The 23,852-nt window shown below is 54.4% G+C and overlaps 9 protein-coding genes across 9 annotated transcripts; 7 read left to right on the top strand and 2 right to left on the bottom strand.

The window, feature by feature from the left end:
• Positions 1-898: 898 nt before the first annotated feature.
• On the top strand, positions 899-2,871 carry J4E78_010183 (uncharacterized protein; the record flags this gene model as incomplete). The annotated part of the gene is made up of 4 exons (XM_049370764.1): positions 899-1,919; positions 1,970-2,072; positions 2,122-2,641; positions 2,692-2,871. The coding sequence occupies 4 exons, from the start codon at positions 899-901 to the stop codon at positions 2,869-2,871; spliced, it is 1,824 nt and encodes a 607-aa protein (XP_049217501.1).
• A 1,293-nt stretch (positions 2,872-4,164) lies between these two features.
• J4E78_010182 (uncharacterized protein) lies at positions 4,165-5,712 on the top strand (the record flags this gene model as incomplete). The annotated part of the gene is made up of 4 exons (XM_049370763.1): positions 4,165-4,213; positions 4,297-4,515; positions 4,566-5,107; positions 5,158-5,712. The coding sequence occupies 4 exons, from the start codon at positions 4,165-4,167 to the stop codon at positions 5,710-5,712; spliced, it is 1,365 nt and encodes a 454-aa protein (XP_049217500.1).
• A 291-nt stretch (positions 5,713-6,003) lies between these two features.
• On the bottom strand, positions 6,004-7,239 carry J4E78_010181 (uncharacterized protein; the record flags this gene model as incomplete). Its single annotated transcript, XM_049370762.1, has 1 exon — positions 6,004-7,239. The coding sequence occupies one exon, from the start codon at positions 7,237-7,239 to the stop codon at positions 6,004-6,006; it is 1,236 nt and encodes a 411-aa protein (XP_049217499.1).
• A 602-nt stretch (positions 7,240-7,841) lies between these two features.
• J4E78_010180 (uncharacterized protein) lies at positions 7,842-9,019 on the top strand (the record flags this gene model as incomplete). The annotated part of the gene is made up of 2 exons (XM_049370761.1): positions 7,842-8,069; positions 8,120-9,019. The coding sequence occupies 2 exons, from the start codon at positions 7,842-7,844 to the stop codon at positions 9,017-9,019; spliced, it is 1,128 nt and encodes a 375-aa protein (XP_049217498.1).
• A 1,356-nt stretch (positions 9,020-10,375) lies between these two features.
• Positions 10,376-10,951, top strand: J4E78_010179 (uncharacterized protein; the record flags this gene model as incomplete). The annotated part of the gene is made up of 3 exons (XM_049370760.1): positions 10,376-10,385; positions 10,597-10,734; positions 10,788-10,951. 3 exons carry the CDS (start codon positions 10,376-10,378, stop codon positions 10,949-10,951), a joined length of 312 nt encoding a protein of 103 aa, XP_049217497.1.
• Positions 10,952-11,325: 374 nt separating this feature from the next.
• Positions 11,326-11,978, bottom strand: J4E78_010178 (uncharacterized protein; the record flags this gene model as incomplete). Its single annotated transcript, XM_049370759.1, has 2 exons — positions 11,326-11,852; positions 11,930-11,978. 2 exons carry the CDS (start codon positions 11,976-11,978, stop codon positions 11,326-11,328), a joined length of 576 nt encoding a protein of 191 aa, XP_049217496.1.
• Positions 11,979-13,685: 1,707 nt separating this feature from the next.
• Positions 13,686-15,365, top strand: J4E78_010177 (uncharacterized protein; the record flags this gene model as incomplete). The annotated part of the gene is made up of 4 exons (XM_049370758.1): positions 13,686-13,770; positions 13,820-14,012; positions 14,061-14,147; positions 14,195-15,365. 4 exons carry the CDS (start codon positions 13,686-13,688, stop codon positions 15,363-15,365), a joined length of 1,536 nt encoding a protein of 511 aa, XP_049217495.1.
• A 1,620-nt stretch (positions 15,366-16,985) lies between these two features.
• On the top strand, positions 16,986-19,424 carry J4E78_010176 (uncharacterized protein; the record flags this gene model as incomplete). The annotated part of the gene is made up of 1 exon (XM_049370757.1): positions 16,986-19,424. One exon carries the CDS (start codon positions 16,986-16,988, stop codon positions 19,422-19,424), a length of 2,439 nt encoding a protein of 812 aa, XP_049217494.1.
• Positions 19,425-22,663: 3,239 nt separating this feature from the next.
• J4E78_010175 (uncharacterized protein) lies at positions 22,664-23,526 on the top strand (the record flags this gene model as incomplete). The annotated part of the gene is made up of 4 exons (XM_049370756.1): positions 22,664-22,792; positions 22,846-22,890; positions 22,942-23,017; positions 23,078-23,526. The coding sequence occupies 4 exons, from the start codon at positions 22,664-22,666 to the stop codon at positions 23,524-23,526; spliced, it is 699 nt and encodes a 232-aa protein (XP_049217493.1).
• Between the last annotated feature and the right edge of the window lie 326 nt (positions 23,527-23,852).

Below are 23,852 nucleotides of genomic sequence, written 5' to 3'. Positions count from 1 at the left end.
GGGGCAGCGCACGAGAATCAAGTCAGCAGTTCATCGAAGTCTGACACGTTATGGGAGTGAGGTTTAATGTGAAGGGATATCCAAGAGATGAAGTTCACGCCGAGATCAGCATGAGGTACAGGCGGGTCGCCTCGCGCCGTCGCACGCTGTTGGGCACGAAGATCTGGTGAGATTCACCAACGACAGGACCTCGAGTGCGCCGATCAGGCTGTCTCGATGGGTCCAAGTTCCGTGGTAAGAGAGTTCGCGCGGCTGTCGTTCGGTCAGGTAGCGACTCCATGTGGCGCCCGAACTGTACCTGACTCCGACCTTGGAATCTGGTTGAAGGCCCCCAGGGTCAATCGGCGCGTTTCCACCTGGGGCGGTGCTCTGGTGAGACTGACACAAGCAGCCCCAGAACGCCTCGTGGGAGCGATGGCTGTGAACGTGCCGAGTGACACATGACAGAAGACAGATGTCTAAATTTTCGCAGCCATGCGCTCGCAGCGACGGGCAGTAGGCGTGCAGGCGACTGCTTCTGCTCTGCTGCTGCGAACTGGGCCAGAGGTGCAGCGGCTTTGGCGGCCATTGGGCAGGAAGCATGCTGGTGATCAGGGTGGGTGGTTTAGTGCAGCGTGGAGGTTACGTCATTGCAGAAGAGCGAGACAGTGCCCGACCTTGGTCCTGCTACCAACCCCACTACTCTCGCCGGGGAGTCAACTGGGCCAGCCTTCTCGATAACGTCAGGCCACGGCACAAGTCCATTCTTCTGCTTACCTTGATAACCATCCCTCTTCCCCTTCCCGCACCAACTTGCCCGTGTTCCTTCTTCCAGCCCATCCGCCGTCTCCTGTGAGAGCGGCACGTCACCCCACCACCACACCCCCCGCCCGTCGCTCACTTGTCGCTTAGCCGCACAATGTCGTCGCGACGCTACCCAACCGCTGAGCTCTATGAGGAGCGAGAGCGCGACTTCTACCGCAATGGAAACCGCAGCGATCGCAACTACGAGGAGCTTGACCTCGAGCTGCGCCGCGGCACTGGCCCGGACCCCAGGCGCAGTGCCCCCGACTTCTTCCGCGAGGACTACAACCGCCCGACTGCTGGCCCCATGGTGCTGAGAAGCCGCGATGAGGACAACTATTCGCGAGCAGGACCCCGCAGCAGCCGCGGCGGCTTCGACGACGATGTGCGCTCTACCCGGAGCCGTCCCCCGCCTCCGCCCTCTGCTATGCGGGGCATGGAGCGGGACGACATCAGCATCCGTCACAGCGAGGCTCCTACGCGCCGCGGACGAGCAGACGACATTGACGAGACGGACATTACCATCAAGCGCCGCGAGCAGTCCCGTGGCCCCCCAGAGCGCGACGACATCATCTTCCGCCGTGGCGATGGCCCCCCTGTGAGATCTGTCAGCCGACCCGCCCCGCGTCAGGTGGACGACGACGATGTGCGCTTCAGGGGCCGTGGTGGAAACGACATCGACTTCCACGCCTCTCGCAGCGAAGTCAGCCGCCACGGCAGGGACGTCTCTGCTGAACGAGGCTCTATCCGCTTCCAGGAGCGTGACGGTAACTTCGAGCTTCGCGCAAACCGCCGAGAATTCAGCCGCGATGGCAGGGACACCAGCAGAGAGAGGAGCTCCTTGACGATTAGAAACCGCGAGAGGAGTCTCCCTCCCCCATCGCGCAACCGCGGCGATCTGATCGCTAGGGAGCGCGAGGAGTTTGTCATCCGCCGTCCACGCGCGGAGTCTCCTCCCCAGAACAACCGCGAAGTCATAAGAGACGAGATCATCATCCGCCGCAAGGAGGAGCGAGCACCCACTCCTTCGCCCTCTCCATCCCCGCCTCCTCCACCCCCAGCGCCAGCTCCTGAGCCAGAGATCCGTCCCCCGATCATCCAGGAGATCATCACACATCACCGACACATCGACCATGGTAAGTGTTGTGGCTAACACAACCCAGGTTAAATACTGACAGTCGTACAGGTGTCGTCAGGGCCCGCACGCCAACACCGCCTCCCCCACCGGCGCCCCCGTCTCCTCCCCCTCCACTAAACGAGACCCTCGAGATCGAGATCAACCGACGAGAGTGAGTAGTCACCTCAAATTCCATTACACAGAACCTAACATTTCGCCAGGAGCCACAGCCGTGGACGTGGAAGGAGCAACTTCGAGGAGCTCGATATTGATATCAACTTCAACCGCGACCAGGTACGTCACCGCGAGCGGTCGTTTAGCCCCCCAGGGCGTGTGCACACAGCCCCCATGCCTGATATGGACTTTGATTTGGAAGCCGAGTTCTACAACCGTAAAGCACTTGAGCGAGCCTACCCCGGTGAAGCTTGGAACGGAGTTACCAAAGACTGGTCCATCATCGACGTGCCACCCGGCACCAGTCGTGTGCGCATGGATGGCATCGGTGGTGCTGCCCAAGAGATCACCTGGCAGCGCTACAACGGCGTTCGCAGATCAAAGTTCATCAGCGGCGACGATGAACATACCACTGACATTTACAACCAGGGATCGGTGAAGCAAAAGAAGAAGGACATGTGGACCGAAATCACAAAGGACTTGGTCCTCCGCGAAGCCATCGACTCGTGCGGCTACTCATGCGAGGAGACCGACGACTTTTTCTACGTCATGGAGTACCTGCGATACGTAAGTTTGTGATGCCTTGCACAAGGTGCAGTATACTGACATTCATACAGGAGGACGTTCTGCACCTCGTGGAGATCTCCGACGAGATCCGTCGTAAGCGCAAGAGCCGCATTCGGGAAATCGAGATTGAGCGCAAGTCTATCCACGACTCTCGCCCAGCCTCAGCCTACGACGACCGTTTCTACGAGCACGAAGTATCGTTCGACAGCCGTCGCAGCCGATACCGTTAGATTCTGAACGTGGACGAGGACCCTCGTACAGCTTTCATCTGACGCCGGACCTGCGGGTTGGAGATTCGGGAGCCCTTCAGCGAAGTCTTACACCATTGTTGAGTCCGCGACAATCTGCATCGTTTGTTTCGGCAGGCGAATCCTTCGATGAGGCCAGCGTGTTTAGAAATGTCTCGGCACCTCCGAGCAACGTTCACGGTCTTCCAGCACGCCTGTCGGAGAAAGTCTCAACCTGACACCGAACGACTCACAAGATCTCTGCAACCTGCAACGAGGACACGGCCTGTAGCACTAATGACTATGACGATTATGACTAGCATACCCGGAGCGAGTAAGAAAGAGGTGGTTTTTGCGGTTTTCTTTGATGCTTTTTCGGATGTGGAAATCGATCAAAGTAGCGGATGGCGGGGAGGTACATAATTCTCTTTTTTTCTGCGGTTACCAATCAAATTCATGAGCTTTATTGGCGTTGACGTTGTGATCTATCTGTTTGCGAACTATCGATAAAACCTATTCTAGTGAAGTCTGGCGTCGGACTGCTTTTAGTGATGGCTGTGTGCATGCCGCAAAAGCAAGGGTGCACACACGATCAGACCACAAGTTCATTCAAGCCCTTGCCTTTTCCATCGGAATCGCGGTCACTAACACGATCGAAGACAACGTTACATCATACACATATTTCCAATTACACTGTCCCTTTCTCCCCGAAGTGTACTATATACAGCGCGCTCGCGCTGCAAGGCTAAAAATACAGACGACGCCCGCGGGCGCCGCTTACCCCGCTTGGCACGTCCCCCCTGTCTTGTACGGGCGCTTCCACGCCTGTTACACGACGCGGCGAACACGCTCGAAACCCTGTCCGTCCCCTAAGCGCCCGCTCCACACGAGCTCAATTTCCAGCTCGTCGCGCTGCTGAGTGGCTGCCCTCGTCATAGGCGACTTTGTTCCAAGATAAGACATTCTTGAGCTGGCGTTGCGGCAAGGCGAGTGGTTGGACGAGCGGTTGGTGGGGTCGGGTTTGTGGTTGTTTCATGTGCGGCGTGTTGGCAGGCATGGGGTTTGGCGTGTAGGAGTAGGTTTGTATGCAAAGTATAAGGTCCCCGATGGGGGAGGCGTTGGGTTTAGGGCTTGTTTATGCTGTGGTACTTTACTTTTGAGGGGATTAATTGGGTATTGCTTTGCTGTTCGCTCTTTTCTTCCCGTTCTTTTCCATTTGGTTGCCTTGACACTGAAGAGCTCGGTCGATTGTTGCGCGCGCTTTTGGGTGTTATTTGGTACTGAGATATGTTTGCCATGATACACGTACGGCAGAGAGTGGGTGTGGTACTTGCGCTGCTGGCTTGTAAGTCATCTCTAGTAGTTCGAACTACATACGACTGCTTGTCTTTGCACGCACGTAGCTAACTTGTTGCGCAGTGTTCCCAGTGCTCATATCGTGCCAAAACACAACAACGAACGTCACTACCGCATCGACCTTCTACCTTGATCGGACAGAAACACAATTCTCTATCAACATCGCAGACGACTCGGATGATGTGTTCATCTACTACGCCAGCCCGGCGTATTCATGGGTCGGTGTTGGCTTTGGGGAGAAGATGGAAGGGAGTCTGATGTTTATCATGTACCCCAATGATAAGAGCGATAGTACGCTTTCACATAGCCTGGATCACGACAGCTATACTAACAAGTACCAGATGTAACAGTATCCGCACGCATCGGGTCCAAAGCCTCAGAACCAACCTTCAACTCCTCCGTCTCCATTACCGTGCTCCCAGGAACCAGAGTCGACGACGACATGCTCATCTTGAGAGCGCGATGTGGCAACTGCCGCACCTTCATTGACACCGAAGCGACAGCACACCCGATGATTTACGCTTTTGGTCATGGACAAAACCTGCAATCCGACTCTCCCTCCGCGAACCTCAAACGCCACATCCGCTACGGTCACTTCACCATGGACATGGCGACCGCTACCGGGCCAGGCGGCGTGCCGGCAAAGAGCAACGCACTCAACGGTGTAAGCATGGTGGGCGACATGACCCGAGACCACGACCGAGCGAACCTCGCACACGCAGTCATTGGATGTCTAGCGCTCTTCCTACTCTGGCCACTCAACGTGTTACTCGTGGGCTTCTTCAAGAACATCAAGATACACGTCGTCTTCAGCGTACTCATCATGATCTTCCTGCTTGTCAGTTATGTATTGGGAGGAGTTACCAGTGCGCAGTACAATCGCGTAAGTTACCCTTTGCCCACGTTAACATGTCCATACTAACGGGTACCCAGTCGAAAGCATTCAACACCCCGCACCAAATCATCGCCTTAATATCACTCCTACCCCTCCTCCTAACCAGCGTCCTCCCATCCCTAAAACCATACCTCCCGCGCCTCCAAAAAGCTCTCCACACACCCCTCGCTTCAGCCTCCCTCGTCCTACTCATCCTAACCGGCGGCCTGGGCCTCCACCTATCAGGCCAAACCCGACCTATAGTCCTCATCTACACCGCCATATCCATCGCCGTCTTCCTCTTCATCTTCATCATTCAGTCCTGCATCCGGAAACGCGGATCCGCATACTCCCGCGCTGAGAGGCGACAAAACCGCGGAACGGGCGAAGACAACGATGAGATGGTCATGCTGGGCAAGATGGAGGAGCAAGGTATGCCGTATGGGCACAGTGCGGAGCAGAATGATAGTAGAGAGTTTGGTGCTGATGGACAGAGGCAGCAGCAGCATGTAAGGAATACGAGTCGCACGCATTATGGCGGTGGGACGATGCCCGGTCCACAGTATTTGCTTAATATGCATCCGGGGGTGCCGGTGCAGGTTAGTCGCATGTGAGCATAGAAGGGTTTGGGGTTCATGATTGTATGATTAGCGTGGCGTTTGGGATGTTGATATTGTTTGGGGTCTGTGTTGTTGATATCGGTTCATTTTGGGACATGCGGGAAGCGAGAGATACCATGGAGCGTTGAGCATTTTCTGGCGTTGGTCATATTCATTGTTAGTTAGTTTAAATCGCATCGTCATCGACGAGCTAAATGTGCCGCTTAGAACGTAATTTTCATCGTTATATATCCAATGCAGCTTTCTCGTCTCCGAGATTCAACAGTTTGCAATTTGCTTGGAAGTTCAGTGGGCAGCCCAGCCAGGAACCTTTGCCCGAAGATAAACCCATTCTCCGTCGTCTATATCGCCAACAGATATAACGCCCATTTGCTTCTGGGCGTCGCTGACATCGCCAAAAACAACAGGAAGGATTGCTGGGCCTTCAACACGAATGTACTGTCCTTTGGGCCCTTTGAGCGGTCTGATTGTGATGGCAGGCCAGCAGTTCTCAAATTTCGGGTCTTCGTAGCGGCAATCGAGCACGGCCAGGAAATCTTCTTCGCTACGTGCTAGTCCGCCCCAGGAACCAGTCGGTTTTCGGATGCGGAGTTTGATCTTGACGCCGCGGTTTGTACACAAATAGTCCTCTGGCAGCCTAAATTCGTCGTCGAATCTGCGGTTGATTATCCCGCTCGAAGTGGCGAATTGCCTTGGGTGACTCGCAAATACCGAGGTGGGCGTTCCAGGAGAGTGTGGAAGGGGTTCTTCCCATGCGAATAGGCTTTGATCTGCGATAAACCTCATGATGCCTTCCTGAAGCCGAACAAAAGCCCTTTTCCCTTCACCATACATTTGCTCCATGTTGATGTCGAAAATGCCCATCAGGGAATATGCCATGTCTTCTATTCGTGTCGTATTGCGCCCGGCCATCCAGCTCATTCGCTTTGCGATACTCTCGTCCTTCATGTCGCTTTTACCTGAAAGCACGTCTGCGTTGATACCAGTGATGCGCCCCAGTTCGACACACAACGATCTCTTCCTGCCAAAATGTCTCCATTCTGTTCCGTAGAACCGTATCTCCTTTGGAGCTAGTAATTCTTGTAAGGTCCATCCTCGAGTGAACCAACGCGACCTGGCAAGCTGTTCTTTATCGTCATTGGACATGAGGCTGTCAGCCCAGGCTTCGGAGCCCACATTGATATCATCGAGATAGGCGTAACACTCCGCCGCTTGTTCATACCACCGGAACATACTGTTGATGGCTTCGCTCAGCTCTGCAGAAGAGTTCTTGTCGATGCAGCAAGTGTCCACCCATACTAACGTCAAACGGTCGCTCAGGGCTTGCTGACAGGCTTTCAGAATCTTCCAGTAGCCGCGGCTGTTTCTGAAAGTGGCATCGTCCCGCTGTGAATGGTTCGTAAACTGCTGTAGAGTGACTTCGTCCTCGCCCCACGTGTGTGATAGGATCGCATATGGCGGTATCAGAGACTCATCCATGAAGAGCCGTAGCTCAAGTGTGGTAGCATCAATAAGTCGCATGATGTTTTGCGGAATTGAAAGTTTGAAGATGGATCTGACAACGAGGTGAAGTGTTGTCTTATGAGGTTGCGATGATTGAGCTAGGCTTATGCTGCCTAGTGAGCTCAGCTGAGGGGCTCACGTTGACAGCGCTTACGCGCATCGCTGCGAGTCTCAAGCCCATCTGTATTGATTTGACAGACTGAGGGAGTGGCTAGAAACTACAGAAGAAAGCAGGGTCTGTGCGTTGGTCTCTGACGATACCAGACGAACGACCGTCGGGGAAGCTCCGGTAAGCGCACAGGAAGCAGTCACCCGGGCGTCAAGAAGCCGCCGACACCCGTGGACATCGCGCAGTAGGGTGTTACATCAAGATCCCGAAGCCTGGAGTATACTTTGTCTTGTCGCTAGGTTCAGTGATTGCTTTGCTGGGTTCGGCGAATGTTTCACGCGTGCGACATGTTGACAGCTAAACTTCAGGGTCCGGCCCTTCACGTGACAGATGACGCGGCGGCAATCGTAATGCACGGCTGAGGCACCGCCTCCTTCGTCCTCCTTGATACTTTCGTTCTGCAACACCTCTTCGCCTTTCAACCTTTGAATTATCCTGAATACAACCTACGATGTCTCCTAGCAAGTTGGGTGTTTTCGCCCATTTGGCGCTGGCCGCCAGCGCCGTGCTCATCCCTTCGACCATGACGAACGTGGAAGACCTCGGAGACGACCACGCTTTCGAATCTCTCGCCATCAACCCCAGCCAGCGATCTGTTGCGCTGGAGTGCCCTGGATGCGCCGTTGCGACCTTGGATGGAAAAGACCTCAAGTGGAAGTCGGATGTTGGGAGTGCCTTCGTACGTAGTCGGCTATATGCCTCACAGCCTTGCATGCTAACAGCCAACAGCGCCTGGACTTTGACGTCGGACCCCATGGAGACGCTTTAAACCTCGACAACGCCCAACTATACCCGCCATCGTTCGGCTTCCCTCCCCAGCCTTACACTCTCACACAGGTGGACCCATCTACCAAAGAGGGTCTACGTCTGCAAATCACCGGCTATGAGTTCCGCTACGACGGCGCAGAGACTATCTCAGAGGAGGGCACCGAGCTTCTTCCGATGACCTTCCAAATCACCTCGGTCGAAGGCACCACTGTCAATCCTCCTGCGCTCCAGATCAACGTGCTGAAGAACTCGGAGGGTCGCCTCATGATCGCATCTTTCAACGAGGCTGAGCGTAGCCCGGCCACACCATCAGACAAGAAGTGCAACGAGTGGCCGCTTTACTGCAAGTGGAAGAACATCATGGCCGACCGCATCGAGCAGATCAAAGACATGCGCAAGCCCAGGCCCGGCTGCCACAAGCGACCCCATGCCGGTGCCCGTCCCAACAACCCCATGGAGCATGAGGGCATGGCTGGAAAGCCCCCGCACCGCTTCCGCCCCAGCAAGGCTCACCCACACCACCACCCTCACCACATGGGTCAACACCGCCACCACGGTTTCGCCAAGATGCCTCGCCGCGCCTTCTTCACAATCTTCGTCCCTATCCTCATCGGTATCTTCGCTGGTACACTCACATACCTCGTTGGCATGGCTCTTGGATGCCTCATCGCTATTACCGTTGCCAAGGTCCGTGGCCAGCGCTACCAGCCGATTGCTCTGGATGAGGAGGATGTGGAAGAGGCGGAGGAGCGCGGAGAGAAGGAGGAGTACGCCGAGCTTCCAGCATACGATGCTCCTCCTGTCTACGAGGAGGCTGCCGATGAGGAGGCTACTGTCAAGAAGACCGATGAGACAAAGTAAAGCTTACTCTAGGTCTGGAAGACGGTACGAGTGGCGAGTGAAAATGGTCATGTCACGCTTCTGGTTAGATGGATAGTTTGTAGCATGCCCCTCGTTTGTAGTCCGTGTTGATTAGCTAGCTCTCGCAATGAATCTCTTTCAGTTCACATCGACGGTATTGAAGTATGCTTTTGAAGTGCAAGCCCTGTTTGATCTATTGCTAACGGTCCAGCCTGAGATCACCCTCTCATGGCTGCTCCACCGTGATACCCCTCTCGATGCAGATGAGCATCTGTGCGGAGGTGCGCAATGTTGAGACCCAGCGCAGTAGACACGTCTTGTGCCACTTGCTGCGTCCCAGCATGACCACTGATGACTTAGACGGCAGCCAGGTAAAGCAAGTGCAGGCAGCAGTACGTATTATGTGACTCATACGTTTGCATTGGTAGATATGCGCATGAGCGACCAGCAAGTATGTCCAAAGAGTGGGACATGGCCACTCAACGATAGGTTGCGACCGATATGACGCCATGTTTCCATCTGCATCTCCTTAAGAAGCAGCAATTATAGGTATGATATAAGCCAAGTCTTGGTCATTGAAGTATACACATGTTGAAGGAGCTGGAGAGTCTGTGGCATGGCGGTGAAAGCTTCAAGTCGACGTTTCTAGAAAGTGGACGGCAAATATGATGTGTAAATGTTAAGAGGCAAGAGAAGACAAAGTAATGAAAAGAACCTTATTCGATATCAAACGCGTCTCTCGCAGTTGCTTGTTGCGGTGGTTGGTGTAGTTCGTGCACAGCGTGGACGCGTCGTGGAGGGGTGAAGAAGGCGTGCCGTATTTGATACAAGACGCGCAAAACATTGTTCGATATTGCAAGAGGTTATTTGTATATCCAGTCGTCTTCCGATAAGTTTTAAGAGGGTGCAGCATGTTGTAGCCGCATGCAGGGCGATTATCACCATCCGACGTTGGTGTTCCAGTCGCGTCGGCAGGCCGCGATTGAAGTTCCCGCACGGGCCATTTCGCCGACACCTGCAGCAGCAACCCGGCGCGCCTGCAAGCGCAGTGGGAATTGGAAGTGCTGCTTTCCACGCTTTTGATTTTCCCCCAGATGTGAAGGCGCAAGGCCTTTGATTTCATGTTCTGACTCGCCCCGACCGGGCCTAGCGCCACTCTGTGCCCAGGTGTGATCTGGAGGCACCCGCGCCCGCCTCCCTCGTCTATATAACCGGCCCACCCGCGTCTTTGGAGTCTTTTCTTTCTTCTCTTTTCGCAACCCCCAGCTTTCATCTTCATCCTCGCCATTTACGCTGCACCAACGCGCGTAATATACCAATACCCATCACCTTCATCTCCACTAACCTTCCAACAACATGACTGGACGTAAGTACATCTTTGTTCCTCTTCCATTACCCGCGCATCGACGTTGTCGTCGCTGTTGCCGCTGCTGCACATGGCGGTGAGGCGCGCTTGGTGTTGAGGCTCAACGCGTCGCCCCACTAATGCACCGCGCATCACGACACTCATACACAACCACCATGCCGTCGCGGCATCCATCATTACCATAAGACAACATGCTAACATACCTCTGCAGGCGGCAAAGGTGGCAAGGGTCTCGGAAAGGGTGGCGCCAAGCGTCACCGCAAGATTCTTCGTGACAACATCCAGGGTATCACCAAGCCCGCTATCCGCCGTCTCGCGCGCCGTGGTGGTGTCAAGCGTATCTCAGCCAGTAAGCATTCCCAACCTTGTCGACATGCCAGACAAGTCCTAACATGACCGTAGTGATTTACGAAGAGACCCGTGGTGTCCTCAAGACTTTCCTCGAGAGCGTCATCCGTGACGCCGTCACCTACACCGAGCACGCCAAGCGCAAGACCGTCACCTCCCTCGACGTTGTCTACGCCCTCAAGCGCCAGGGCCGTACCCTCTACGGTTTCGGTGGTTAAACATCTCCTCTTCTCGTCACGACACATCGGCGCCCGGCATCGACGGCCCTTGCGGCCTCTTGGTCGGGGACTGTCCGCATGGTCACACATTGTTTATGGATATGATCTGGTCACGGCTATCGGTCTTCACGGCGTTATGTTCATGGGTGGTTTGGAAATGATCAATATGAAGCTTCGATCTTCATTTGGCTAGTTCAGTCAATGCATACATATTCATGCACCTTGCTGTCCAATTGCTTTGTTCTGTGACTTTTGACTCATGTCGTGCCGTTTTCACCTCGAGAACAGCTTATCGCTTGCTACACTAGACAGTATCTGACTAGACAAATCTCCTTCCACCTTGATATTCTCCGACCGCCATCTCGTCAGTTCCACTAACACTTCTCCACGTTGGTCGCAGCCAGAGCCAAGAGGTACGCTTGAGTAACCACATTAAGCTGGTCAAACGGCTGTCCACTCTTCGAAGCGAGTATACCTTGGCGACTGATGATCTCGTTGTACAACTTACGATCCTCAATGCGAACATTGCCAGCCCGCAGTATGACCATCGGCACGATCTTGACCTGATCGAGTTCAGGAACATGAACCTTTGCATAGCCTCTAGCATGACCACAATCCGGCGGAGGCACTCCCACAATCACACCCTGGGCACCTGGAAATATCTCAACATCGTCAGACGGGCTCTTGTAGTAGTGTCGCACTTCGTAACCGAAACCTTCGCGTATGGGAGCAAGGTCTGGGTTCAGGTTGGAATGGGTCCAGGGTTGTAGGTCGTCTCGGACGTCTTCCCAAAAGGCGGTTTCGGCGGCGGAGGTGTCGATGAAGCGTTCTACTGCGTTTACTCTTATGGGGAAGGCATGCTCGGAGGGGATGAAGGCCATGTTGGTTGGGTGCGCTGTAGCTGAGATTCGTCAGTATTGAAGAGCTGAAGTGGGCACTGAGGTGGGGAGGGAATACATGAGTGTGTCGTGAGTGTACTTGTTGGGATTTTGACGCAATGTTGTTGTGAAGATGTAGAGATGAGCATGGTGGATATAACGCGCTGTGTGAGCAAGAGCTAGTTACATATTAGACGCGCAGGGCAAAGTAAAGGTACCTTGAGGCGGTGTTGATACGCGCAGCAAAAATTCTCTCGAGGTGAAGTAAAGGCAAAATATACTGTTTGAGCTTCTGTACACTGTCCAAGTGTCTCGTTCAGTGCAGCCTACTTACTTCAACTGTCATCCCCATTCTGGATCCAGCTTCTTACTGCCTCCTCCACCTCTTTGCAGCATCCCGTCACCCCAAACAACCCTCCCTCAACCCTAATGCTCTCTAAGCTCCACTTCTTCAACTCTTCACTAACACTCTCCACGCCATCCTCCACAACCAGCACATCAAACCCCCTATCACTCGCTTCCCTTACCGTACTGCTCACACACGCATCCGCCGTGACCCCACAAACCACCAAATTCTTCACCCCCTTTGCCCTCAACATCATATCAAGCTCTGTATGCGCAAACGCCCCTCGCCCGGGCTTATCAATAACCAGCTCTCCCTTCGTCGGCCTCAACTCTTCAATAATCTCATGCCCCTCCTCACCACGGATCAAAAGACGCCCCAACGGACCCTGACTTCCTATTTCTGCGCCGTTGACCCGACTCCGATGGGCTTCTCGACTGCTCACTGTTGCGAGTGAGGAATCGTGACCTTCCCGTGTATGTACGACGGGGAAGCCTGCGCGGCGGAACGTGGACAGTAAGGATGCGATGCGGGGAACCAGTGGCTCGAAACGTGATAGGGAGTAGCCTTGGGAGGAGAGGTAGCCGCCTGGTGAGAGGAAGTCGCGTTGCATGTCTATGATGACGAGGGCGGTTGTTGTGGGATATAGGGTTGAGTCATGTGGCCAGGCATACGGTGTTGTTGTGGGGATCTGAGATGTCATGGTCTTTTGGTCGCAGACTTTATGCTAATGGGTGTATAGCAGGAACGAATTGATCGTGATGATGTGATGCAGGTACGATGATGACCATGAGGGGTTGAGATGGTGGGCATGTCACTATCCATCTGTGCATACATCGCGTCGTCAAGGTTACCTACATTCACATCTCCGCGCGGCAGTCTGTTACGTTCGTGTATTTCTTGTATTGTCTTGAGTGATCCTATCGCGTCGGGTTGTAATAGCCGGTTATCGGGATCGGCAGGTACCTGTGCATCTCCACTCCTTCCGCACCTGCTTCAATCCTCACGCCACAACATCATCGCAATACTTACTTTGTACACATGTTTGCAATCCGATAGCGAAGAATTTAACTCAATGGTAACCGGCCGATGAATGTTCTCAGCCGCAAACATGCCGCATAGCAGCCAATTCATCTCGTCTACCGTACCCCACTTCTACCAGCACCCCGGTTGCTCCTCATACCGCTTCCGCTCCCTATCTCGACCAATCCACTCCACACGCTTGATGCGCGATAAGACATGTACGAGATGCTTGGCGACTTCCCGAAATGGAATCACAACCTGGGGCTTGGTGATGATGGCCGTTATCTCGATGACGCAGGGTTCGGCCGTTGACGGCGCCCTCCAGGGCTGTCGTTCGATGGCTGCGAGAAGATGGGTTTGCGCGATACCCGGACAGGTATATCTAAGCGGCTAGGTAACACATTAAACAATCACTTCTAGGCTGTTCACATGCTTACAGTCGTCTCTTACCCTTCTTTCTGTCGGTCTTGTGATCATCGAAACAGTAGACATGGGGCAAAGCCCGGAAGAGAAGAAGATCGTGGAGGAGGCCAACAGCGACGATGATGTGCTGGCGCAGCTGGGATATACCCAAGGTAAGTTCGCAAGGTCATAATTGCGAACGTATACTGATTGCGTGCACAGAGCTCAAGCGCAGCTTTGGTCTTCTTGGGATGGTCGGCTTCTCGTTCAGTATTGTGACTTCATGGACCGCACTCTCTGGTGTACTCATCATTGGTGTTGAATCGGGTGGGCCGCCAGTCATGATCTGGGGCTGGCTGTGTGTCTGCCTTGTGACACTTGCTGTTGCGTACTCAATGGCTGAAATGTGTAGCGCGTATGTACACCTGTGCCTGACTATATGGCTGAGCTAACCGTCCCTAAGGTACCCTGTTGCAGGTGGGCAGTACTCTTGGGTGGCTATCCTGGCACCGACACGCTGGGCTCGCTCGATGAGTTATCTCTGTGGATGGTGTGTATTCTCAAGATGACTTCCCAATCACTTCCTAACATGAATAGGTTCATGCTGATCGGAATCATATGCATGGGCGCAGTCAACAACTTCGTCGCTACGAACTTCATTCTCGGTACCGCTCAGCTCAATTATGGCTTCACAATAGAGCGATGGCACACAGTACTCATCGCCTATCTCATTACATTCATCGCAGCGGCATCTAACATCTACCTGCCACACATCCTTAACAAGCTTTCGAAAGCGATCTTCATCTGGAATCTCACTTCCTTCGTCGTCTGTCTCATCACCATTCTGGTCACCAACGATCACAAGCAATCGGCGAGCTACGTATTCAGCGACTTCGAGAATTTCACCGGATGGAACGCGCCATATGCCACATGCCTGGGGCTACTTCAATCAGCGTTCGGAATGTGCTGTTATGACGCACCTTCACACATGACCGAAGAGATCAAGAATGCCCGGAAACAAGCTCCCCGCGCGATAGTCATGTCGGTCTACATTGGCTTCTTCACCGGATTCGTCTGGCTAGTCGCATTGTGCTTTTGCATTGGCGATCTCGAGGAGACGGGTGCTACCGCGACAGGAGTACCTGTCATTGCCATCATATTCAATAGCACGAACAGTGTGGCCGGAACATCTACATTGGCTTCTATGATCGCTATTATCGCCACAGTATGCGCCAACTCGCTCATGGCGGAGGGTTCAAGAGCTGTATACGCCTTTGCAAGAGACAACGGACTCCCTTTCTCCAACGTACTAAGCAAGATCTCGACAAGATCGGTGCCGGTATACGCCATCATATTGACAGCCGTAATCCAAATGGCTTTCAACTCCATCTACTTCGGTACAACAACTGGCTTCAATACCATCATCGCCATCGCCACACAGGGTTTCTACCTCTCGTATCTAATGCCCCTGCTATCCCGCATTCTCGCCCACTTCTCCGGCAAGAAGACTCGATTGGAAGGTCCGTACTCACTCGGTCGCTGGGGCATTGTTCTCAACATTATCGGGTTTCTGTATCTGGGATTCATCTGTGTCGTGTCCAACCTACCTAGTGTCACGCCTGTGACGAGCGAGAACATGAACTACACTTCTGCGGCGACAGGAGTTGTTATGTTCATCAGTTTGATATTTTGGATCATGACTGGAAGGAAGAAGTTCACTGGGCCTGATGATGGGAATCTGTTGGATGTAGGGAGACATGTCGCCTAGGCTTCGGGTACCCCGCTCGGTACCCTTTGTTGTCACTAGGGTCTCACTTCCGATAAGTGACAAATGGAGAATAAGACATCTGTAATAACTTATCTTTGTTGACATGCTTGTGAGTCACTGTGACGCATAGCGCAAGGGTCGAGCCTCGCTACCGCCTGCGGTTAGCACAGGGTCCACGCACCTGCATCCAGGGATCGTTTGATGATTACGAATCGATACCACAGAGTCCAACCCCACCACACCCTCACAGTTTTTGGCCTGACAAGAATCCCCTCGCAAGCCTTCTCGCTTTGCCGCCGAAATACAAGGCGCGCACCATCTACGACTACCTCGGGCGACCAGTCTCACATCATAGACACATTGTTACACCATGTCAAAAAGAAAGAATCACCGCGAAAAGGCAAGACTCAAACGTCGACGGGAGCTTAACCAGAAAGGATACAACATCGCCAACACAATCGAATGTCGGACCCTGCGGAAAGGAGCAAGGAAACAGATCGCACGCGAACGCGCTGTAAGACTATGGATCTATCCCTGGATCATGGCTCCGACAGGCCGATTTCGACATTCGTATCCAAAAGCCAGTCTCCTCGGCCTGCCTTCCGAGATTCGCCAACAGATCATCTACGAAGCGTTCGGCATGACGGAGCTAAGACGCATGGTTGAGTACACGGAGAACAAGGGAGCTTTGGCGGCAGCTCTGACAAAAGAGAAGGCGCAAAAGCTGAAACAACGACGAGAGACAGCAATGGGTATACCCATGTCACAGTTCGAAAGCGACTGCATCACGATGCTACATCGGCGCATTGCTGACTTTTGTTGTGTGTCACATTTCTTACACACGGATATGGAGTATGTGGGAAAGCTATGGAAGAAAGATTTGGAGAAGTCACTCAAGTGGCAGTTCTCGGCGCCGCTGAAACTGCACAAAGCGCCTACCCAGGAAACGGTTGACGTTCCGAGACGAACAAGGGGAAAAGTGGTCAAAGTGAAGGGGCCGGGCAAGCATGCTAGGCGACCCCCGAAGTGTTGGAAGTGTGAGGAAAGACATCATGATAGAGATCCAGTCTGTCCGATGGCGAGATATGATATTGAGAAATGGCGGCGACTGACGAAGAAGAAGAATAAGGGGGATGACTGGATGCATACAACGCAGCCATGCTCGCTGTTCGTGGGGACAAAGATAGTGTTTGCCGACGACTAAGAGCTTGATGTAGGTAGAATGAAAATTGAAATACAAGCCGGGAGGCTACCTTGTCGCTGAGGTGTCTAGAATCAAACTTGAAGTATAAGCCGGGAGGCGACATATCGCTACCATTCTTCAAATGATAACTGTGTTATTCAATGTAGTCCGCACTCAGATGTTGGACTATCGCGTACAGCAGGTGAACGCAAGTCGTCTTCACCTTCACTATACTAGAGCTGCTCTTCACAAGACACAATAGCCGGATACAATAGCAGGAAGCTGAAGTCGTGCGAGCTATTGAACAATAGCACTCGACTGGCAGTTGCCATATATCTTTCGTCCTGAGGCTTTGCTTCTGTCTCTTGCTTTCTCTTCAAACCCTACTCACATCTACTTCTTCATACTCACATTTCAAACAAACATCTATCTTCAAAATGGACGGCGAGAAGATGGAGTTCGGCAAGGAAAGCGACTACTTCCCTTTCCACTTTTTCCCTCCCTCCAAGCCCCTACCCCCCGCTCAGGGACCAACTGGCGCTGGCGCCAAAATGAGCTTGAGCTTGGATGTCTTCCCGCCGGGGCCGGGGGCTGGGGGGGACAAGGGCGCTAACTCCGGAAGCGGTGTCTTGGCATTTGCGACAACAAAGCAAGTACCCACGCTTAAAGAGAAGGATTTGTCGCGACTGGTGGAGGAGGAGAGCGACTACAACATGTCGGGGCAGGAAGATTCTGTGGAGCAGATCAGGAGAGATCGAGACGAGTACAAGGAGTCACTTGACCGCGAATACGACCGATACGGCAATCTCGAGTCGCAGCACGAGCGACTCAAGGAATCACTCGCAAAGTCCAACAACGACCTCGCGAACCTACGGCACCAACGCGACAACACCAGTTTCCAGCTCGATCAGAGCACTTCGCTGCTTGCGCAAGAGCAGGAGAAGATCCACGTCCTCGAGACGCGCAACGCAAAACTTGCCCAAGAGCTTCAGAAGAACGAGACCGCCCTCAGCGAGGCCCGCAAGCAGATCGAGAACCTCCACACCGACGTCCAGCAAGCGCAACAAAATGTCAGAGCCGCCCTTGCCGACCGCGACGAGTACAAAGTGGAGCTCGAAGACTTGAACTTGCAGTTCAAGGATCTGACGGCGCAATGGCAGGAAGGAATGGAAACTATCGCCGAGCTCAAGGAGACACTCGAAGAGCACATCAACTTTGAGGAGAAGAACAATCTCCAGGGCGACATCGCTGAGGCCAACGCCGAGCATGAGCGCATTCTACGGGTCGTCGAAGTCAAGGATGAGCGCATCAGCCACCTCGAGTCGCTGTTGCAGAAGGAGATTGAGCGCAACCGCCATGAGCTTGACGAGAAGGCTCGAGCCGCCGCTGCTTCGCCCGTCGACGATGACCGCCACATCGGCAGCATGGAGGATACCCTCGCAGCAGAGCTCGAGAACTCCGGGATCAACGACGATGATTGGATCGCAGCCGATGCCAGCGACTACGAGCCTTATGTGCCATCGTCTGCCTCCGAGATCCACGTAGCCGCCAGCGTCGAACCGCGCGACCCATCGCCAACATCGCTGTCCACCAGCCCTGTTCACCAGGCCGCCAGCACCGAGCCCGAGGCTGCGAAGTCGCCCATACAAACCGTCGACATCCGCGAAGCTGCCAGCACCGAGCCCGAGACCGCGAGGTCGCCTATACAAACGCTTGAGGTGCGCGAAGCCGCTAGCAGCCCGCCCGCTGAGCCAGCGCGCATTCCGCTCTCCTTCTACAACGTGCGCGACATCTTCAACTATGCCCCCGAGCAGCCTGCTGGCGCGGTCTTGACTACCAGCACGCCGACTGCCATCAGCACCGCGCCCATCGAACCCACTCGCGTTCCGTACTCCCTCGACGACGTGCGCCGTGTCTTCAGCTATACGCCTATAGAGCCTGCTGGTTCGCCTTTGGCCCTCAGCCCGCAGAACATCACCAGCACGGAGCCCATTGAACTCGTGCGCCCTGCGCTCTCGTTCCGCGATGTGCACAGGATCGCTAGCACTGAGCCCATGGACGCTGCTCGCGCTGAACTCTCGTTATACGGTGCGGAAGATATTGCCAGCTACGCGCCAGTGGTGCCTGCTGAGGCGCGTTTCGCCATGTACGAGGAAGAGATTGCGAGCCTTTCACCCCGCAGTCCGGTGCCTGTTGCCTCTACACTTTTTGGTCACGCGATTGCCAACTTTGCGCCGAGAGTACCCAGCGTCCCTATGCTCGCGCTGAGCCCAACTGGATCTATCAGTACGAGTCCAGTTGCGCGTGAGAACTCCACCGCCGAGCTTTCCACCCAAACTGACGCACCCGCAACCACCACCGACTTCTCCGTGCAGACCGACGCGCCTGCGCTCACGAGCCAAATTCTTCCTCAGGCGGCTCTCGAGACGACGCCCGTCGAATCCAACACCCAGGTTGCCATCGCCAAGCCTGCCAATCGCATCACTCCCGTCATGGTCACCCGCGAAGTCAAACCCGTCGAGCAGGCCCTTCACCAGCCCGAATATCAGCGCCCAGTCGCAGCTTCGTCCAAGAAGATTGGATTTATGGGATGGATCCCCTGGTTGGTCGCGATCCTTGTGGCGCTTTACGCACTCGTCCAAGAGGCCGAGCTAGCTGCGTGGAAGAACGCGAACGGTGTCGGTTTCGGTGGTGGCTACGGAAACGTGGCTACTCGCAGTGGAGCTTACGGCAATGGTCGCCACCTCTTCGGCGTCATTCCCATCGGTATGGACATTGGCGGTTCGTGGGTGTCCGAACAAATTGCGCGACGCATGTCTGCGGCCATCTCTCTCCTCGAGGACTTGGCTGGTATCCCAGTCGAGCCTCATTACTGAGCTTGCTGGTCACAACTGGCACTTGGTATGAAGACTCGCACCTTCGACGAACCTTGACGATCTACCGAACGCGTCTCACCGCTCGCCGTCCATCACTCTGATGACATTCACGACGTTGTGAGACGATCACGTTTCGACAGCCATTCACGACCAAGTTGAACCTTCCAGCAGCGTCATGACGGCGCATACTTTAATGCTTTTCCTTTCTTTCATTGCTTCACGAAATTGCATGCCCCGGAACAAAATACCCATTCCCACTTTTCCGAAAAAGATGTGCTGGGACACAGCATCTACGACGGCGTTTTGTTTAGGCTCCGGCCAGTCGTTCCAGCGAGATGGACTGTTTATACCCCCAGATACCCCCCTTGACCTTTTGCTTCTTTCTACGAGCTGCGAGCTGCGAGCAACGAATGGACATGTAACCTCCCGCCACGGGATACGATTTGTTTATCAAATCTGCGGCGGACTTGGATACGACGTCGGCAGTTGCCCTCGAGACGAGACGAGAGATACGATTACGACTTCAGATAGCACATTAGACTAGACTATGATGATTCTTCACGCCCAACAGAAATCCCCAACCTCGTCTCTACATGAAGCCCGATTACGCGTCGTGAATACCTCAGCTCGACAGGCAATGTCCAATTGTTGACTGGATTGATCATCTCGATGATGATACGGTACTCCTCCGCAAGCCTTTCACTGGAGGATAATGGACGTGATCCATCATCTCGGGAGGAAATGGAAGAATGCGAACCCGGAGTTGAAGAGGACACCGTTGCTTGGTCAATTCATCAGTGCCCAATATCACGCACGGCAGAGTATCAGGCAGAGTATTATAGCGGTCGGATGAATCATGAGCCTAAAGGTATTCGTAAGCGGTCAGCTGAACAGAGTGAGATCGTCGCGACCGGAGAAGGTATCCTAGATGTGTCGCGGGAATCGCGTGAACTCGTGATTGTGATATAAGTTGACTTGGTATTGATATGATACTACTGGTACTATACTACAAGGTCTCTAATATGTCTATTGAGCATCATTAACGCAATATGTACAGATTATCAGGTACACTGAGATGCAATGCATCAACAGAGGTACATACGATTACCCCCACGCGCTTATATCTTCGAACGCAGTTGCCGGGAGTATTCGGGCCGCTCGTGACAACAGCGGAAGCATCAGCGCCCAAGGTGACGGTCGACTGCGCGGCCAAGCAGCGGAAGAGCGCATCCTTGGGTCCGAGATGGCCGGACTGGGATGCACTGTCTATGTTGGGATGTTGGGGACGATGAGGTAGATGAGGGACATGCCGTGCGAGGTTTGGATGGTGTTCAACCGGTGGGTCGGATACCCTGACACCGGCGGATGGGGATGCAACGGAGAAGAAAGAAAGCGGTGGGTACCCTGTTCCACCATGACAATGTCAATTAAGCGGAAGGAATTCAGATGAAACTCAGTGAGAAAGTGGCTCGAGGCGCAATGGCCACGGCTGCACGTCGTAGCACGACAGTGCCGTGATGGCTGGATGTCGGGCTGGCGCCTATGCCGATGCTCCTGCTCTTTTCGTCTGAAGTTCTCGACCACGAGAACAGAAGCCGACGACTTTAAAGTTTAATCTGACAGGAACAAGTGGAAATGACAGAGACGACTACCAGTAGTGAAGATATAGAGTTCCATCACGGTGGCCATTGCAGAATCGGGAGGGTGCTGGCTTGGGCAGCACGGCAGGCTGCGTGCAATCAAGAGATGCGCATCATTGAGCGTCGCAGCATACATGTGGTGACACGAAAACACGTGCTGTGCTGGCGGAGCTGCTGGACCTGATGGGTGCCTGACGAAGATTGCGCTGGAGCGGTAGGTCTGGAATTTGGACTAATGAGAACCAGCCACGACGAGGAAGCACGAGGAGATGGAGCCCTAGTGTGCGGTAGAGGGAAGTGTTCCTACTGGCAGCCCGTGCTTGAAGGCTCTGCACGCTCGAGGATGGGCTTGCACTCCGTTTTGGCCGCGGAGGCCACGATGCTGTCAAGAAGCAGAGAGCGCCGTGATGTATCGACAGATCGTCGTGCTGGGCTCGGCCGCTGATGAAGTGGCTGCGCCCGAGAGAGTGGCATGTTGGAGCGGCGGCAGCGAGTCGGTGAAGGCTCTCTGGACCGACCGACGCTGGGCGCACAACGTCACAGATGGCCGAAGCGAGCGACCAGGGCGTGGCCTTGGTTGTTGTTGGGGGTGATGATGCAGGGCTCACCGGCGGACAGGTAAGAAATGTCTGTAAAAACACCAGCGGCTAGCCCCGAAAGCCTCTCCACACGCCGGCAAACCTTGAAGGGCTCGTCGAGCAGTGCAAATGGCTTTAATTTGCCCAATCACGGCTAGCAGCGCGCGCGGTAAAGAAACAAGTCCCTGCTGACAAGCGACGATGCCCGTTTGCATCACCGTCGCTAGGGCTCAGAAGGGTCAGGCTGGTCTCGGGCACCCTCGCAGTTGCTGCCCAAGCGACGCCACCTGAGGGCTGCCCAGGTCCGTCTCCACACCGTCGAATGCGCACCAGACGCTCGAGCTATGGAGACTGCTGGCCCATTCGAATAATTAGTTCGGCTGCCGACGGTACGCCGCTCTTTTCGTCTTCTTTTCTCTTCCCTTCTGCTGCTTTCCCATCGATCGCATCTCGACAGAACCAGCCTGCATCAACTCCGCCAAACCAGTGTCACAAGCCTGCTCTCAGCGTGCTGCCCAACCGCTTGACCTGCATCACCGCCATCACCCCAACGGCCAATCACCCCCCGCTCCCGCTGCAAGCCATTCTTCAGTTGCGGCTCCTCGACTCTTTGAGCACTCAGTAAAGTACTCTTCCCGTCGCCCGTACGCTGCGCATTGTCTGCCAGAGTGCGCATAGTGCTTGGATCTTAGTTCCCTCTACTTCCGAGTACCTGCTGTGACCGCCCCCACCAGGAAGCTGCATCCAGCCACGCCGTCAAGGTCCACTCTTGTCACAGGCCAGACCCCCCAAGGTGCCGGTATATTGGTCAAAACCCCGCTTCTGCGTCCTGCATCTCTGAACACCTCCCTCCTGGACTCTTTCTGGACACCTCAGCCCTCGGACTCCCAGGACTGCTTTTGCCCGTATCTTGGTTGCCTAGAGCCCCTCCATCTTAGCTCCCATAGCTTGGCCCCCATTCCAGGACTGACATCACCGTCATCTTTCTTTTCGTAACCTTCCCACACGCCTCTCAATAACCATGTCGCGCGCAAATCAGTGGTTTGTGCCAGGCGATGGCATCGCGAGAGAAGTCATCACCGCCGACATCCAGCGCTACCTGGGCCCAGATGCGCTTGTCAGGCCCGGCACAGGCACCGGAGAGTACCAGGTCCGCACATGTCTCCTTGATGCCAGTACGACGGAAAACTAACTCTCTCACAGGGCCAGCCAGGCTACTGGATAACCGCGTACCGCACTCTCACTTCGGTAGGTTGAGCCGTCGGACGGTGCTCGCGCACTTCGCTAACGAACCCCCAGCAAATGATTCAGGACTTGAAGATGGACTCTCAGCGCTGGCAACAGGAGCGCCAGCCTGGCGACGTCGGACGTGGAGGTAGCCATAGTCCTCAAGTGCGCACTACTAAGGTATCTGGGGGCTCTAACGCTTCATTAGTCGCTTACCAAGACTCTCGTACACATGCTGCTCGTCAGCATTGGGGTCCGACAAAACCGTATGAACACGGTGCGCCCAAGTCGGCGGCGGATCCCTATGACCAGCCACCTCGCCAGTCGTCAACGTCGTCTAGAGCGACAACGTATGCGTCTTCAGGCTATGGTAGCAGTGATCCCCATTATACCACGACTCCCACATCCGCGTATGGAAGTTCGCATCCAGGATACCAGGCCTCCTCCGTCTCTGCTGCTCCCAGGACCCAGCCAGCGGACCCGTACTCATCCTACCAACAGCCCAGCGGACGGGATTACCCTGCGCAGTCTGCTTATTCCTCTTACCCAGCGCAGACCCCAGACCCCTATGGACGCCAGCCGGCCACCCAAGCGACCCAGTACGCTACTCCAAGGTATTTTGGTTACTATGACGAACCCTATTTGGTCTATCGCTAAGCCCCATTAGTGCCACAGCAGCCGCTCCTGGCTACTACATTGCCTCTGACGGTCGTCGTAAGTCATTGCAGTCGTTGCGCGACTCCACAACTAACATTTTCCCCTCAGAATATCCCTTGTCGCAACAACCTCAATCGTCACGCAATCCACAGTCTGGCACCTCTAGGTACAGTACAAGATAGAGTCCATCTCCATTGACGGCCTTGTCCTTGTTCCTGCGTCGATATACCGAACCCGGAGATACCCCTTCTTTCCAAGCTACTGGATGGTGCTCTGGAGTCTGGCCACTCTAATGTTTTAATGGATCCATCTTCTACCCTCTGGGT

Source organism: Alternaria triticimaculans (assembly GCF_023758025.1).
Source record: "Alternaria triticimaculans strain BMP 0046 chromosome Unknown scaffold_28, whole genome shotgun sequence".
Classification (NCBI taxonomy): Eukaryota; Fungi; Ascomycota; class Dothideomycetes; order Pleosporales; family Pleosporaceae; genus Alternaria; species Alternaria triticimaculans.
The sequence above is the reverse complement of the archived record's forward strand: the minus strand, read 5'-3'. Positions and strand labels throughout refer to the sequence as shown.